The sequence below is a fragment of the Micromys minutus genome (assembly GCF_963924665.1).
Source record: "Micromys minutus genome assembly, chromosome: 21".
Classification (NCBI taxonomy): domain Eukaryota; kingdom Metazoa; phylum Chordata; class Mammalia; order Rodentia; family Muridae; genus Micromys; species Micromys minutus.
The window spans coordinates 52035885-52052626 of NC_137956.1; the positions used below are offsets into that span (position 1 = coordinate 52035885).

A 16742-nucleotide genomic window follows, 5' to 3' on the forward strand; every position below is an offset into this window, starting at 1 on the left:
GTTTGCTTGTTTTGTTGTTTGTTTTTTCTGGTGAGGTAATGAGTGCTTTACTGGGTAGTCACGGCAAGCATGGAACTCAGGTCACCTGCCTCTGCTCTCTGGGTACTAGGATTAAGTCATGTACCACTGTTCCTGGCTACCAAGGTTAATTTTTTTTTAAAAGATTTTGTTTTTTTTTTTTTTGTGTGTGTGTGAATCAGTGTATTTAATTAGGGTTACTTATGGTGCTAAAGAGATGGCTCAGTGGTTAAGAGCACTGACTGCTTTTTCAGAGGTCCTGAGTTCAATTCCCAGTGACCACATGGTGGCTCACAACCATCTGTAATGGGATCTGATGACCTCTTCTGGTGTGTCTGAAGACAGCTACAGTAAATAAATAAATAATGATTTAAGAAATTAGGGTTACTTACATAGGAGCAAAGGCAGCATATAACACAACACCCAGCACCCATCTTACCCTCAGGGAGGAAGCATACTGTGTTTGTTTCTACAAGACTTGGGTTTCCAAAACATAGGCCTTACCTGTAAAAATGCCAAATCATAGCACTGTCTTACCAAATAAAACTGTAAGATACACTTTTTATACTTTAGAATTTCCTTTTTTTCTGATATATTAGTATATTTATTCTCCATGAGAAATAATACTTTAAACAAATAAAAATGAAGCTTAAGAGTTCAGTATTTGCCACCATCAGGGCCTGAGTTTGATTCCCAGAACTCTGATAAAATTCCAAACCTGGTTACTCGTGCAATCCAGTGATGATAGAAGACAGACACAGATAAATTCCTAGGCCTTACTGACCAAACAGCCTCAGCTAATTGGTGAGTTCCAAGGCTCTAAGAAATTTCGCCTCAATAAAGAGAGATGGTGGGGCCTGGAGAGATGTCTTAGTGGTTGAGAGCACTTGTTGCTCTTGCAGATGACAGGGATTCGGTTCATAAAACCCACAGGGTAGCTTACAACTATCCATAACTTCAGTTTCAGGGGATCTGATGCCCTCTTCTGCCACTAGGCTCACAATGGTACACACACACACAGACACACACACGTATTTTTGCCTCTATATATGTAGATAAAACATCCGTACACATAAATAAAAATTATAGAAAAGATAGATCTTGTCCTAATAACACCCAAGGTTATTATTCTCTGGCTTCCATAGCTGACCTCGATGCAGAGTCATACAAACCAGCACATGTGCACATATACATATGCGTTGTATAAATAAAAGCAGCTGTATTCATCAGAACTACTTAGGAACATTTTCTTGTACAATTTCTTTGTGATTACTATGTTGTCAAACCATAAATTTTGTGATGTTTACTATGAATTTTTTGCTTTTGCTAGTCTGCTCAAATATGTAGTATTTGTACTACATTTTTACATTTGTAATATGTAAATTTGTATGTTAATTATTTCATGGCTACTAAACATTAGCAAACCTTGACAGTTTATTTTTTAAACAACTTTTCTTTTTTAAAAGTCAGTATTGTTTTTAACTAGGAAACCCATCTAAAATTATTACTCCAAAATACAGGTAATACTTCTTTTACTAGGCTTTCTAATCTTTGTTTTAATGAAAAATGATTGTTTTATTTCCTACCCAACCCAAACCAGTGAAAGTGAGGCCAATGCTAATCTCTTGGTGTGTGTTTCACTGCTAATGAGGATGATGAGGTAAACCTTGCAGGGCAGTGAAGGGCAGAGAGATCCTAAGAAGTGCAGCACACTGACATCTGTGCTGTAAAGGTGATGGTGTTTTCTTAAAGTAACTCTTCTGCTTTAAATAGTGATACCAAAGGGAGGAAGCTGTCCCTGAACCTAGAGTGTTTAATAACCTGCAGGATTTGTAGAGTATCCATCTCTGGCTGTTTGCTTATTTCAGGGATATTTAATGGGGCTGTTTTTAATTTTACTGTCTTCTTATGCTGATAGATTTTCTTTTCAACTGAGGCCTGTATTAATCTCCCTTTTCTTGTTCACAGTTACAAGATAATAAGACTTTCCTAGCAATGCTAACCCATGTCTTGAGCATGGATGGATTTTACTTTTCAACAACATATGACCTGACCCATACTTTGCAGCGGCTTTCTAACACGAGTCCAGAGTTCCAAGAAATGAGTCTGTTAGAAAGGGTAAGCTGGTTCTTCAGGTATTTCATTTACTTTCAGTTGCTTTTAAAAAGGGGCATGTCTCTTTCACTATAATATTTACATATGTTTTTCCTAACACCTATGCTCCAGTCCTGGAGATAAACTCAGGGCTTCATATGTGCTAGGCAAGCATTAGAATCTTATTGTGACTTTGAAAACATACTGTGTTTCAAATGTCTTATCGTTGGCCTCACCAAGGACCCTGCTCTGTGTGTATACACACAGCCAAAATTGAGATAAATTGAGGCAAATACTCAAATCTAGTCACATAGGTGATTAGATGAAGCCTTTCCAAGTGTGTGTGTGCATGTTTTGTGCATAATACAGTGTTGGAGATTGAACCCAGGGCTTTGACATACTAGACAAGCACTTTACCACCGAACTACATTCCAACCCCAGTTTATAATTTTTCATAAACATCACTAGGCTATTAAATGTAAACTTGGGTGTGCAGTCTTCAAGTTAGAATTGTGTTATGTACATTTGTGATGTCATTGCTCTTAGTTCAGCACTATTAGCAACATAATTAAGCTTAGAAAAATAAAATCAGTGTTTTAATAGGTAATGGCTGGCCTGTCAACTGTGATGTTTTTAAGTAGAAGAGATAGCAGTTTATTGATTTATGAAGTTATGGAGGTCTAGAGGTGTGCTCATTCTTGATCTTGTTCTTCTCTTACTCTCTTACATCAGGATCTCACCCCTGGGTTGGCCTTGAAGTCACTGTGTAGAAGGCCTTGACATTTGAGTCCTTACCTCATCATTAATGGGATTTCAAAGCTTGTGCCAAAGGTTTTGCTAAAATGAGTTCACTTTATTAGGCTTTAAACGTCCTCAACTGAGTTTCTGCTATTTAGGGACATGGCTTTTTACTGTCTTGGTTTTATTTATCTGTTATTGTTTTATATCTGAGGTGCTGGAGCTTAAACCCAGGACATCATACATGCTATGAAGCATTCTACCACTAAGCTTTGCCCCTAGTCCTGCCTTTATGTTTTTCTTTAATTAACAAATCATGGACATATTTAGGGACATACAGAATTATAAAGGTTTCTATCTGTATAACGTTGCCAGTCATGGACCATTTTGACTAGTGAAAATGATAAATTTCTCTGACTTAGTATTTTAGCTGTTTAAAGTTAAGATTTATATTGTAATCAAGTAAAATTATATGTTAAGTTAGATATAAGTGAAATAATCAAGATACTGGGCTTTTAAACAGAAGAGACTGATGCTTTTTAAAACCAATTGCTGTCTTCCTTACATGTCTATCAAACTCTCCTGTCTCTCCTGTGCTTGTTGTATGCCAGGCATGTACTACTTAGTGGGGACCCAAAATGAAAAACTGAAGCCCTTGTGCTATAGGAAGAGCCTTCAGTATACTTAGAGAGGTAATAAATAGTACAAGCCCTCACAAGCAGAGGTGACTGCACTGGAGACAAGGGTCAGAATATAGTGGGAACCTGTAGGAACAAATCTGATTCTGCTTGGTAGTTCCAGAGACAGCTCTACCAAGGAAGGCTACTTTGGAGCTGAGGCTTAACAGTTAGATGATAAATGGGAGAAGGGAGCTTTTGGCAAGGGAGTAAAATAGTACTTAAGTTGTAGGAGCTGGAATCTATTTCTTCTGTGACAGAAAGGGGATTTTTTTTTTATTATTATTTTTTTCTTTTGGACATGGTTTCATTATGTAGCTCTGGCTACCCTGGAACTCAACTACTAGTCCAGGCTGGTCTCAAACTCACAGAGATCCATCCACCTGCCTCTGCTTCCCGAGTATTAGAGTTAAAGGTGTGTGCTACTATACCCAGCTAGGGATTTTTTTTTTACAGCTAAATAAAAATGCCACTTGTAGAGAGCTATAAAACTGATAATTGAAACTTTTATCTTCAGACAATAAAAATTTTACATTGAATGGTCAGTATTTTTTCATAGAATTAAGGACTTGTCTTTGTTTTGGTTCCTTGATTATATTTTTCTAACTTATTTTATCCTTAAAGGTGTTTATTTCAGCTTCTTAAAGACTTTGGTACTTATAAAGTCATGTGATAGAATTCTATTGCTTTTTTACTTGCTGCTGCTCCCACTTATAATTCAATAGTAATTTTGCTGTAGCACTGTGCTTTTATCCAGCTGTGTTCCAAATAACTCAACTTTCTGGAAACAGCAAGTCGTCATTTACATTTCACTGACTTGTCGCTATGCAATGATAATGGTTGAGAGTGGATAACACAAGGTAACTGTGAACACACTGAAAGACATGCTACTTCGCCAGTCATCATCCCATAGGTCATTCCCTATGGAATGTGGCTCAACAAAGTGCTTTCTACTTAGTCCATTTGTTAAGCTGAGTAAACCTGGGTACTTGGATATTTGTGATAGGCTGTTAGGCTGCCAGAGGGGAAGTCAGACCTTTAAGTAGCAGCTGCCTGATTTCCAGGGAGACCAAGCAAAGTTTGGCTCTGAGGTGGTTGTCACTGAAGAACTAACTGAGCAGATAGCAGAAAGGACATGTAAAAAAAATTCCTTTACCTCGAAGGAGGACAGACAGGAGTAGGCAAGATGGAGGCTAAGTAGCTATACAGTTGCTATATCGGGTCAAGTGTTGCCCTTGGGTGGCAATAGTGGAGACAAGAGAAATGAGTGCAGACTCTTAGTTAGGGTGTCTATTGCTGTGAAGAGACACCACGACCAAGGCACTCTTATAAAAGACAACATTTAATTGGGACTAGCTTACACATTCAGAGGTTCAGTCCATTATCGTTAAAGTGGGAAGCATGCCAACATCCAGGCAGGCATGGCAGTGGATGAGATGAGAGTTCTACGTCTCATTCCAAAGAGAACCAGAAGATTGTGTCCTGTGTGGCTAGGAGGAGAGTCTCAGAGCCCACCACATTGACACACTTCCTCCAACAAGACCACACCTCCTAATAGTGCCACTCCCTGGGCCAAGCATATTCAAAGCACCACATTCCACTCCCTGGCCCCCATAGGCTTATTCAAACACTTGAGTCTATGGTGGGGGGGGGGGTGTCAATCTAAACATTATGCATTATGCAAAATACAATACAAAATTTCAAAAGTTCCCATAGTCTATAGTAAGTCCCAACAATGTTAAAAGTCCAAAAGTCAAAGTCTCTTCTGAGATTCATTCAGTTACTTAGTCGTAATCTTCTATAAAGTCAAAATCAAAAAGCATATCACACACCTCAAACACTACAGGATATACATTACCATTCCAAAATATCATAGTGAGAAAATACAGGACCAAAGAAGACCAGAATCTAGCTGGGTGAACTCCTGACTCTGCATCTCCATGTCTGATGTCAAAGTGTTCTTCAGATCTCCAAATCGTTTCATTCTTGTTGACTGTTGTTGGCAGATCTGGCAATCAGCAGCAACAAACTTCATTCTCTGGTTCCACTCCCTGTTCGTAGCTTTCCTCAGCAGGTTTCCCATGGCTTTGGCATCTTTAACATCTTCGGGCCTCCAAGGCAACTTTAACTTTACAGCTTCTTGTTCCAGTGTTTCAGATCCACACATGATCTTCTGGGCTCCTCCAAAGGGCTAGCGTCACTTCTCCAGCTCTGCCCTCTGTAGCACTCTAGAGACTCTGAAAGAGATTTAGCTCTTGGCCAGTGATTACCTAGAAAGGTAGGAGAGGATACCCAGAGTTTCTGTGTTACAATGCAGATAGGAATGGGGAGAGGAGGAACAGGTTTGAAGTGAGATGTGTTCTGTCAGGACAGCTCAGGGAAAATCATATTAGCCACCAGGTGGAGGCATTGATGGGTATAATTTTCTATCTTAGAACACGTTTGTTGCTGGGGATATTTCATTAAGTTTCAAAACTTCTCTCAGGCAGATCCGCGGTTTGTATGGAACGGGCATCTGCTCAGAGAACTGTCTGCTCAGCCAGAGGTAATGTACTCCAATTCCACTCTGCTTCCTTGTCCTAATACATATTTGAATGTGTGCTATAAAATGACTGACACTCACTAGGGAGTGGGTAAATAATACTAAATTAACTATAACACAGACGCTTGACCATGCTTGCACTCTCTTACAGTCTGTGTAGAAGTCTAATCTTCTATTGTAACAAGGTGTCTGAGACGTGTTTAGGCTCAGGGTTTCCAGAGCATTCAGTTTATTGTCTGGTGACTCCTTTGCTTGTGGGACCATTAGTTGAGAGAACATGCCAGGGAGCATATTGGTGGAGCAAATTTCTCATTTGATGGTAACCAGTCAGCAAAGGGGAGTAGGCTAGGGTTCCAGTGCCTATATAAAGGCTAGACTTATAACTGTCCTTCCTTTCCACGAGGCTGTACCTTCTAAATTCAAAGAGCTTGTCTGGCCAGTTTTTAAGCTTTTAAAACGTAAGTTTTTAGGGATACTTAAGGTACAAAACATATACTTATGAATGGACCTTAAATGAAAAACTATTGTTTTCTTTAAGACAGCTAGAACATGGCCTGAAAACACAGATTTAGATTATTCCAAATTCCATGTTTCAATGTGGAAGCAGTTTTATGAAGTTTTTATAGTTTCACAGTACAGTAGAAGTCATTAATCAAGGTAAACTTAAAATAAGTTGCTGGGTACATCAAAGAGGGAGTTACAGCAAAATGGCAAGAAGCTTTTCTGTAGGCACAAGATGCTATTGGAGCTTTTGGGTTAATGGAAGCTCATGATCTGCTAAGTTAATAGATTCCATTAAAAAAAATATATTGATCAGAAAATGTCAGTTCTGACACAGATTTGGACAAGGAATGGCTATTCCAGAGGCCAGGACTAGCCTAAGATGAGGTAACTAGCTTCTGGACCTGCAACATTCCAGTCTCTCCTGAGAACTCCAGAGACCTGCAGTTCTCATCAGTCAGCCAAACACAGCTTCTAGTCACAGACTCAGGCCAGGTGGAAACCCCCCTAACTCACTACCTTCATCCTGTGTTACACAAGAGAGGTGTGAGCATATACAGATCTACATTAGATTTGTAGAAATGGTTTGTTTTCAGCCCTGTGCTATGCCCTCACCCTTCAGTAGTTGGGATTGGAAATCATTAGCTTGGTTGGTGTTTGCTAGAAGTAGAAGAGCTATCGGCAAAGACTTTAGAAGCTTCATGTAGTTTTATTGTGTTTATCTGTGACCATTTAAACCCAAGTGATTACACTGCATTCTTACCTGAAACATTACAGACATTTCCTTAACATTAGAAGCTACATGTATTCTCACTGCATGGCTGTTTGTGTATGATTGCCTGTGTGTAAATCTGTCTTATATGGTGCTGCTAGGTTATTACTTAAGGTATGCTAAATTGTTTGTTTGGTTCATTTTTCGAGACACAGTTTCTTTAAGTAGACTTGGCTGTCCTGGAATTAGCCCTGTATTTCAGCTGTCCTCAAATTCACATTGTTTACTTTCCCTTTAGGTCCATCGGTTTGCTCTTCCAGTGTTGCATGGCTGTATCCTTATCTTTAAAGTTTGCACCTTAGTTTCTACAGTCTTTGTGTAAATTTTACTTTACATGTTTAAATGTTAAAAACGTTTAAATTTCATGGCAGATACAGAGTCTCAAATGTGATGTGGGATGAATATTTCAGTATTATTAGACATTGCTGTTACTGTACAAATGTAAAACTTAGCACAGACATAAATACCTCCTTCCCTTTTTAGATTTTTGTCCTCTACAGAGCAAGTCACCATTTTTTGCTCAAGAATTAGGGGCTGATGGCTTTAAAAGAAAGATGTATACTGCATCTTGTTCTTTTATTTACCTTGTAGCAGTGAATTATACAAGAGTGAAACTATTTCAGTGATGCCTTTCTTTAGTGTTAAAGGAAATCAGATTAAGAACTACAGTCATTACCAACTGGAAAGAAGAAAAGTTAAATTATCATTTAAAGAATGATAAAAATATGAAAGTAGAATATAAAGAACATTGCTTGGGGAAAATCAAAGTGTAATGCAAAACAAATGTTACCTAATTGTGGATGCATTTTAAGAACACATTCTAATCAGAGATGTCATAATAGATTAGGAACACACAGTGAATGAGGGGCACACTCAGGACCGAGTATGAATTAGCATCTTTGTTTCAAGTGCAGTGATGATGTTTATTGACCTAACAGTCAGGTTTGTTTGTTATGCTATCATAAAATTTTTGTCTGTCTGTCTGTCTGTCTCTGTATCTATTTTTTGGGCTTTCAAGACAGGGTTTCTCTGTGTAGAAGACCTAGCTGTCTTGGAACTCACTTTGTAGATACTCCCTCTTTCCCCACCTCTTACCCCCACTCAATCCCCTTCTCTTCCCTATCTTCCCTCCCTTTCTTTCACCTTCCCTTGTGTATCTTCCTTCCCTTTCCTTCTCTCCACTTCCTCACTTTTCCTTCCCCATCTCCCCTCCTCCTCCCTATCTCCCCTCCTCCTATCTCCCCTCCTCACCCCTTCCTCATCTCCTCTCCTCCTCATCTCCCCTCCTTACCCCTTCCTCATCTCCCCTCCTCCTCCTTATCTCCCCTCCTCCTCCTCTCTATCTTCCCTCCTTTCCCCTTCCCCATCTCCCCTCCTCCTCTCTATCTTCCCTCCTTTCCCCTTCCCCATCTCCCCTCCTCCTCCCTATCTTCCCTCTTTTCCCCTTCCCCATCTCCCCTCCTCCTCCCTATCTCCCCTCCTCCTCTCTATCTCCCCTTCTCTCCCCTTCCCCATCTCCCCTCCCCACTTCCCTCCCTTCTCTTATATAGGTCTCATGTATTCTAAACTGGCCCCAAACTCCCTATGTAGCCAAGTGTGACTTTGAACTTACAGTCCTTATGTTTCTACCTCTCAAGTGCTAGGATCACAAGCCTTCTGCATGCTGGACAAGTATATTCTACATCTTCAGCCTTACATCTACCTTCCCCTCCACCCAGTTTTTTTTTTTTTTTAGAACATCTGAATTTTTTAATCCTTCTTTACAAGTTACCTAGACCACTTTTGATTAAGAAAACTGTAGAAAGTTAGTAACTGCCACAAACGGACACCAGTTGGTGGCACGTGTCAATTTCCACAGAGTCCTGCTTTGTGGGGTGTCTGAATGCACTGCTCGGGGTCTCTACTCAAACTTGCTGGAATCACTCATGGCAGATTTAGGTCCATAGGTCGTTTTTCTCCATGTTTCTTTGTAAACTCTTCAGCATTCTTACAGAATTTTTTACAGTCCTTAGCGTATTCTTCAGCTAGGTCAGCCCAGAGTGGGTGCTCAGGCTGGGGGTCATTCACCAGTGCTATGAGGGACTGGGTTACTTGGTCAGTCTTGGGGGCTGGCTTCCAGTTTTCAGCACTAATTACTGGCAGACAGACCTGCCCCTTCTCATCGATGTTAGGGTGGTAGATCTTTTATTTAAATGTGGTCTTGGGTGGTTTGAATGGATACTCTGCTGGAAAGTTGATTTCAATTCTGAAGGCTCCCTTATCATATGGAGGGCTGTCAGGAACAATCAGCCCTTGCCAAGTCAATAAATTAGCTTCATCAACCTGGATGTTACGGAAGTTTTTCATTCCACATTTGCGGATCTCTTCAAGCTCCTTCATCAGCCTCCTGCTGGCTGCCATCTTGGATCTCCTCCACCCAGTTTTTAAAAGTTCTCCTAAGAATGAAATAAGAACAGATGTGTTTTAAGTAGTTTTTCAAAGATTTGGGCCAGTTGTTTCTCCTTTGCTTTGTTTTTTAAAATGAGATTGTGAATGAACAAATAAATAATAATCAAAAAGAAATCATAGGCTTGCTTTCTAGACTGCTCTATAAATCACTTATTTAGTGTTGAGTTTAAAGCTTAAAATAGACTTTCACTAGGTTTCATATTTACAGAGAGATTAACAAGTACATCTGAGTGGTGTGTTCTGTCGACAGGGAGAGATGTGTTTATGAAGAACTTAATTCAGATTATGTAGGGCTCTGTAGACCATTGAAGGATTGTAACTTTTACCTCACATGTGAGTAGAGGTTTTGTAGAGGATTGGCATAATGAAATCTGAGTTTTGCTAATTATATATGGAATATGAAAGATATTAGTGTAACTGTGAGGTTCTTAGCATGTTAAGTGGAAGGAAGCCACCTATTGAGATGGGGGAGTCTGAAGTAGGGAAAGAGAAGAGGATCATTTGTTTGTTAAGCTCAGCATTTCTGTAGATGGGCAAATGAAGACGTGAGGGAGGATCCAGATTAATAGATCGGAAGTGAGGAAAAGTTCACACTAGAGACATACTTTCTTTTTGTTTTTTATTGAATATGTGTATGGGAGTGCATATTCATAATGATGTATGTATTGAGTTCAAAGGACAACTTTAGGTACCTGGTTTGTTGTTTCCACTATGTGGATCCAGTGTGGAGCTCAGGTTGTTTAGCTTGGTAGCAAGTACCTTAATTCATTTGAGTCATCTTTCCAGCCTTATAGATCCTTTGTAGGTAGTCAGGGTAGATGGCCTGCCTGCTTTCCTGCCTTCCTTCCTTCCATTTTTCCTTCATCTGCTGAGCCATCTCATCAGCCCGAAGATGGCATTTCAGTCCATGAAATGAGATGGGATTATTAAAGGTAGATAGAAATGTATAGAACGTCACCCCAGAGGAAGAGAGTGTGCCATAGAAATGTATAGAACATTACCCCAGAGAAAGAGAGTGTGCCATAGAAATGTATAGAATGTCACCCCAGAGGAAGAGAATGTACCATAGAAATGTATAGAATGTCACCCCAGAGAAAGAGAGTGTACCATAGAAATGTATAGAACATTACCCCAGAGAAAGAGAGTGTGCCATAGAAATGTATAGAATGTCACCCCAGAGGAAGAGAGTGTACCATAGAAATGTATAGAACGTCACCCCAGAGGAAGAGAATGTGCCATAGAAATGTACCATCAGCATAGTGAGAAAATGCTAGAGCTATGCACTGTAGGCCTCAGGATAAAGGTGAGGTTCATCTAAGAATGACCCACAGTGAATGAAGTGAAAGGGCAGATTAGAGAGCTTCTGCAGGCTGTGTGCAGACACAGCAGAGACCTTTATGACGAGAGCTAAGCGTGCCTCAGGGATGCATTTGTGTACAAAGGTTTTGTTTTGATCAAATGGATTTGACTTAAAAGCCACCATTTTAATCAGTTTTAATTGTATAACTTAGTGACTAGTATTGAAGGAAAGGTTTGGAGAAATCACAGGCTGATGTTGAACTCTGCTTCTGAGTGTGATTTTGAACCTGTGCCTCATGTGCTGAGATCACATAAGTGCATCATTACATCTGGGTTATGTCATGCTGGGACCAGACCCAGGTCTTCATGCTAGAAAGCACATATGATATGTTGTACATTTTTCTTTAACTACAGTAGCTTGTTTTTTTTCCTTTATTTAATTTTTAAAGTTTTACTTTTTGCAGTGCAAAGGCTCGAACGCAGGGCTGGGCTCTTAACTCCTGTTCTATTTTCCGTTTCTTATTTGTAGATTAATTTCTTTCAGATTCCTGGTTTTCATTCAGAATAGGGCTTTAGTTATAGCATTGATACTTAGTTTTATACTTTTAGAAAATAGTTGAAGATGTCGGGGAGAGGAGAAATGAAATAGAAAACACTAGAGACGTTTTAGAATACCTGTCCACATGTCAATGTGGCACTGACCTGACAGATTTCATGGTTGGAAATGATTCTCAGGGTTTGCAAACAATCATGAAGAACCGGAAAGACTTGCATACTGTCTCTTCTTTTCCTCCCAAAGACAATCCATTCCTATTAAAGAGATTTTTATTGGTTCTGCAGATATTTCTATGCTACATTTTTCTTAATATAGATAAGTTATTACCATGCACTCATGTTCTATTAATGGAAAATATTTTGATTGGATTCTCATCTCCCGAAGGAGTTGTTTCAGAGCTGGTGTGCGCTATTATGTGAGAGGTAAGTCTCATCTCATGTCAGCACGATTGGGCCATATCTGCTATTGTTTAATGCTTGTCCTAAATGACTTGCCCATGACCTTTTAAATCTTGTGTTATTTGATGCCCCTGCAAATGTCCTCTCTCGTGTAATTAGTTGGTTTTCTGTGCTTTTCTCTGGCTACTATAATTACTTTGCAAATGTTAACATGGTTTGTGAGCCATTAACTGTTTAAGAACATGTTTATTGTGTGTCTGGAAGTGTGCTGATATTCGGTAATATGCACTCATACCAGACAGCATTTCTCTTACTATTCTTGGTTTCACTGCATGTATAAAGATAGCCATTTTACGTCATGATGCCAGTTTGTAAATTTTATTTTTTTTACATTTTGAGTATTCTGTAGGCTCTGCACTAAAAATAGGCTAATTTGCTCAAACCAAGCTACTATGATGGGTATTAGAGTTACTGTGATTATAAAGGTTCCCCAGCATTTATTTTGCTTTCAACCACACTGTATCAGAATAATTCATCAAATAACTGTAATTTTGAGCCCAGAATGTTATATAGACAATATCTTATTAATCTTACTATAGTACCATTAAAAAGCCGCTAAGAGTGGTCTCATCCAAATTAGAGTTAGTATCTCCTTAACTACATTTTTATGAATTGTTAAGCATTGAACACATATTTTAAATATGAATTTTATTTTTAAACTGATAGAAAATTTCCATTTAATCTGCTTGGTTCTTTGGTTTTTCTTGTTTTTGTTTTGTTTTTTTATTTTTATTGTTTTTTTTTTTTTCTTTCTTTCAAGACAGGGTTTCTGTGTGTAGCTTTGACTGTCCTGGAACTCGATTTGTAGACAAGGTTGTTCTCAGACTCAGAGAGCTCTACCTATCTGTGACTCCTGAGTGGTGGGTTAAAGACACGCACCACTACTGCCCAGCCTTCCGCTGGGTTCTTACTCCTCTGTTAGATAATCAGATATTAGTTTCTTACTTGTATAACTCTATAACTTTTATATTAGTACAGGTAGGTTTTCTTCCTTTTATATAGACAGGGTTGTATTTTATATATGTCTTCCTACATCTTGGTTTCTTTTAAAAAATTAATATACTTGGGAAGTTTTTTTTTATAATATCTTCTTCTTTCCTCTCTTCTACTTCTTTCTCTTTTTAAAATAATTGATAACAAGGTGCTTGTACTGTAATGAGAATTATGGAAGGTGTTTTAGTCAGTGTTCTATTGCTGTGAAGAGCATGACCACAGCAACTCTTATAAAAAGAAAACATTTAATTGGGGCTTGCGTACAGTTTCAAATGTTAGCCATGTGGCACGCAGTCAGATGTGGTACTGGAGAAGTGAGTTCTACATTCAAACTGACAGGCAGCAGAAAGAGAGAGACTCTGGGACTGTCTTGGGCTTTTAAACCCCAGAGCTCCTCTTCTTCTATCCTCAAGTGACACACTTTTTCTAAGTCCATACCTACTCCAACAAGGCCATACGTAATCCCTCTCCAGTAGTGCCACTCCCTAATAGCCTATGGGGAGCACTTCTCACTAAAACACCACAGAAAAACAAATGTAACCTTGTGCTTCTGAAAGTAATGTAGCATTGAGAAGTGACACCATTGCCAGTGTGCTCATCTTCTAATGCATAGCTACAGAGATACTGATAGTGATAACTCAAAATGCTGTCCTTGAGGAATATGTCAGAGAAAAGGATTTAAATATTGGGGAGTTAAAATCTATTGATTTCCTCCTGGTAATTTGGAAATCTAGGTCAGGACTCCCTTGAAAATTGCTTTTGCTTAGCAACATAAATTGTGTAAACACTCAAGTAAGGAAATACTTCAGATATCAGAAATGCCTAAGCAGTGAAGAGTCTCTGTAATTACATTAAATTGCTTTTCAAACTAAGTTTTGTGGACATGTTCATGGTCATGGATGTTTAGGATCATAACAATTTTTATTTGATATTTAAATATCTTCTAGAGGTATTCTGTATTACAACTAAGTACTAGTGTTACGTTATAATAAAGAATAATCACAAAAATGATAGTTTTAACTTTCCAAAATAGGATTTGTAAGCATACTTGACTTTCTTTTCTTCAAAAAGAAGTGGTTTTGAGGATATTTATAGTAAGAAAAATATCAACAAGGTTTATGTTTATATAAATAAATCTTGACTACTCTTTAAGCCTATTTGAATTGCTTTTAGTTTTCTGATAATGTACTAACCATTTGTTTGAACTTTAATCTTATAATTATAATCTATAATCTTATAATTAAGTTCCTTAATGTGAACTTAGTTGATAATCCTTAAGATATCTTGAGTTAATGACCATATGCTTGTTTGTTTTGTACCAAATATTAGGAATTGATTCTGAAGGCCATGCTGCTAACTTTGTGGAGACAGAACAGATTGTGCACTACAGTGGGAACAGGGCTTCATTTGTACAGGCAAGTGTGTGTGTCTGATGGTCATCCAGTTGGCCTTTTCTACTTGATCTTCATTTTCTGTCATGTTTCTTATTTCCCTTTCTTTTTTCTTTTTTCTCTTCCTCTTCAGGTTTTTGAAACAGGGTCTCATGTAGTACTGGTTGATCTTAAACTTACTATTTAATTGGTTATATGACCTTGAATTCCTGATCCTTCTGCCTCCACATCCCCAAAGCTAGGATTGCCTGTGTTAACTGCCAGGCCAGTCTTCCTTCCTTCCTTCCTTCCTTCCTTCCTTCCTTCCTTCCTTCCTTCCTTCCTTTTTTAAATAGGAGTAACATCTCTCTTTTTAACCCCCCCTTCTCAGATTTATTTATTTTGTATATGAGCACACTGTAGCTGTTTTCAGACATACCAGAAGAGGGCATCTGATACCATTACAGATGATTGTGAACCACCATGTGGTTGCTGGGAATTGAACTCAGGACCTCTGGAAGAGCAGTCAGTGTTCTAATCTGCTGAGCCATCTCTCTAGCCCTTCCTTCTTTCTTAAGTACTTACTTAATATACAATGTGGAAAAGTTCAGCTAATAAAAGGGTTGGCTATTAATCTGGCACAGTCTTACGGAGGAGAAAGTGTCAAGTTTATGAAAGTTTAGCAGTTCACCAGTCCAAACCTTTAGATCTAACTAGGGTGATGATGAGGGGACAAGCTGACAGTAAGGCTTTGCCTGCCTTACTCAGTCCTGCTCACCTGTTGCTTCTGGTGTATTTGTGTAGTATTTTCTACTCCAGAGTGTCAGTGGCTAAACAAATCAAATTTTTATAAATACATTCCTTTGAGAACGAGTAAAACAATTTTCTATTTTTTTATATTGCCAAAGTATATAGCATACATATAACTTGTTAATTTTTACTGGTAGGTAAATACTTGTTTTAGACCTAAGGAGTGCACAGAACTTTCTGTTATACAAGAGCCATGTGTGTAACTCTAGGAAGGGAAAGTGCTTTTTAAACATATTTTTATAAAACAAGAACTGCTTGTATGTATGTATGTATGTATGTATGTATGTATGTATGTATGTACATATGTATGTATGTATTTATGGAGGGTCTCTGTGCTGTCCTGTAGCTGCTAGATTGTTGTTTTTCTTTGCAAAGCTGTTAATATGTGTTCTGCTTTCAATAATTAGGTTGAGAAAACTACTTTGTGTAGCTTTCTTTTCACATTTCTTTTTTTTCTTTCAGACTCGAGGATCAATACCTATTTTCTGGTCACAAAGACCAAATCTAAAGTACAAACCACACCCACAGATCAACAAAGTAGCAAATCACGTATGTATCTTCCTGGATTTTTGTTTTTTTAGAATAGAACTTAAGTTGCTTTTAGAACATATGTTTGTTCACCACAAGTCAGAATTCAACATCTTCAAGGCCCTTCTGGGCTGTAGGACAGACTGCCTCAGGAACATGTTACAAGTACGAGAAGGAAGTCTCACTGAGCAGCATGACAGATTTCACTGAAGACTGTAGAAGGGAGTCTGTCTGTCAGAAGTTGTCTTCAGAACTCAAACAATGCTGTAACAGCCAGTTACTTACCTGTGGTGATTCCAACATCCAGAAAGTATAGTCCTCATCCTGACATTCTCTTTGAGTATAGAAATCGGATGGTTAGGAGGTGTTGTTTCTTTTAAAAAGGTAAATAATCATATACTATAGTTTAATAAACTGTATACCTTTTCTGTCTTCTAGATGGATGGTTTTCAAAGGCATTTTGATTCACAAGTAATTATATATGGAAAGCAAGTAATAATTAATCTGGTAAGTTTGAATGTTTTGGGGGTGGGCAACAAAATAAAAACTTTTTAATTCACAGAAAAATTTTAAATTAGTTCTTCTCTAACTTATTACCATACCAAACAGAAAGTTTGATCCCAGTAAATAGTCTTTTATCATCTTTCCCTAGCTCCTAGTGATTCCTTTTTACTTTACTCTCCAATCCTTCTGAATTTGTCTATGTTTATGTTTCTCAGATATATAGAATCATACAGTATTTGTCCTCTGTGTTTTACTTCTTTCCTTTGGTATAACATTTTAAAGATTCATCCATGTTTATCAGAATTGTATTTTAAAGACTGAATTATTTCTTATTGCGGGCATATAAGACATTATTATTTATTCACGAATTAACAGACATTTGCTTTCTTTCTGCCTTTTGGTTATTATGAATGAATTAAAGAGCATAATGAAAT

General features: G+C 38.2%; 1 protein-coding gene and 1 pseudogene across 2 annotated transcripts in view; one reads left to right on the forward strand and one right to left on the reverse strand.

The window, feature by feature from the left end:
- The window catches only part of SACM1L (SAC1 like phosphatidylinositide phosphatase), a 51693-nt gene that overhangs the window by 19822 nt on the left and 15129 nt on the right, over positions 1-16742 (forward strand). Inside the window, exons 5-11 of the mRNA XM_080933918.1 lie at positions 1987-2136; positions 6013-6072; positions 7581-7614; positions 11966-12067; positions 14426-14511; positions 15739-15825; positions 16243-16311. Of these exons, the coding sequence (XP_080790044.1) occupies positions 1987-2136; positions 6013-6072; positions 7581-7614; positions 11966-12067; positions 14426-14511; positions 15739-15825; positions 16243-16311 (588 nt within the window). The remainder of the gene's footprint in view (positions 1-1986; positions 2137-6012; positions 6073-7580; positions 7615-11965; positions 12068-14425; positions 14512-15738; positions 15826-16242; positions 16312-16742) is intronic.
- On the reverse strand, positions 9266-9742 carry LOC308434156 (ubiquitin-conjugating enzyme E2 L3-like; annotated as a pseudogene). Its single transcript has one exon. The product of its transcript is annotated as a ubiquitin-conjugating enzyme E2 L3-like (transcript).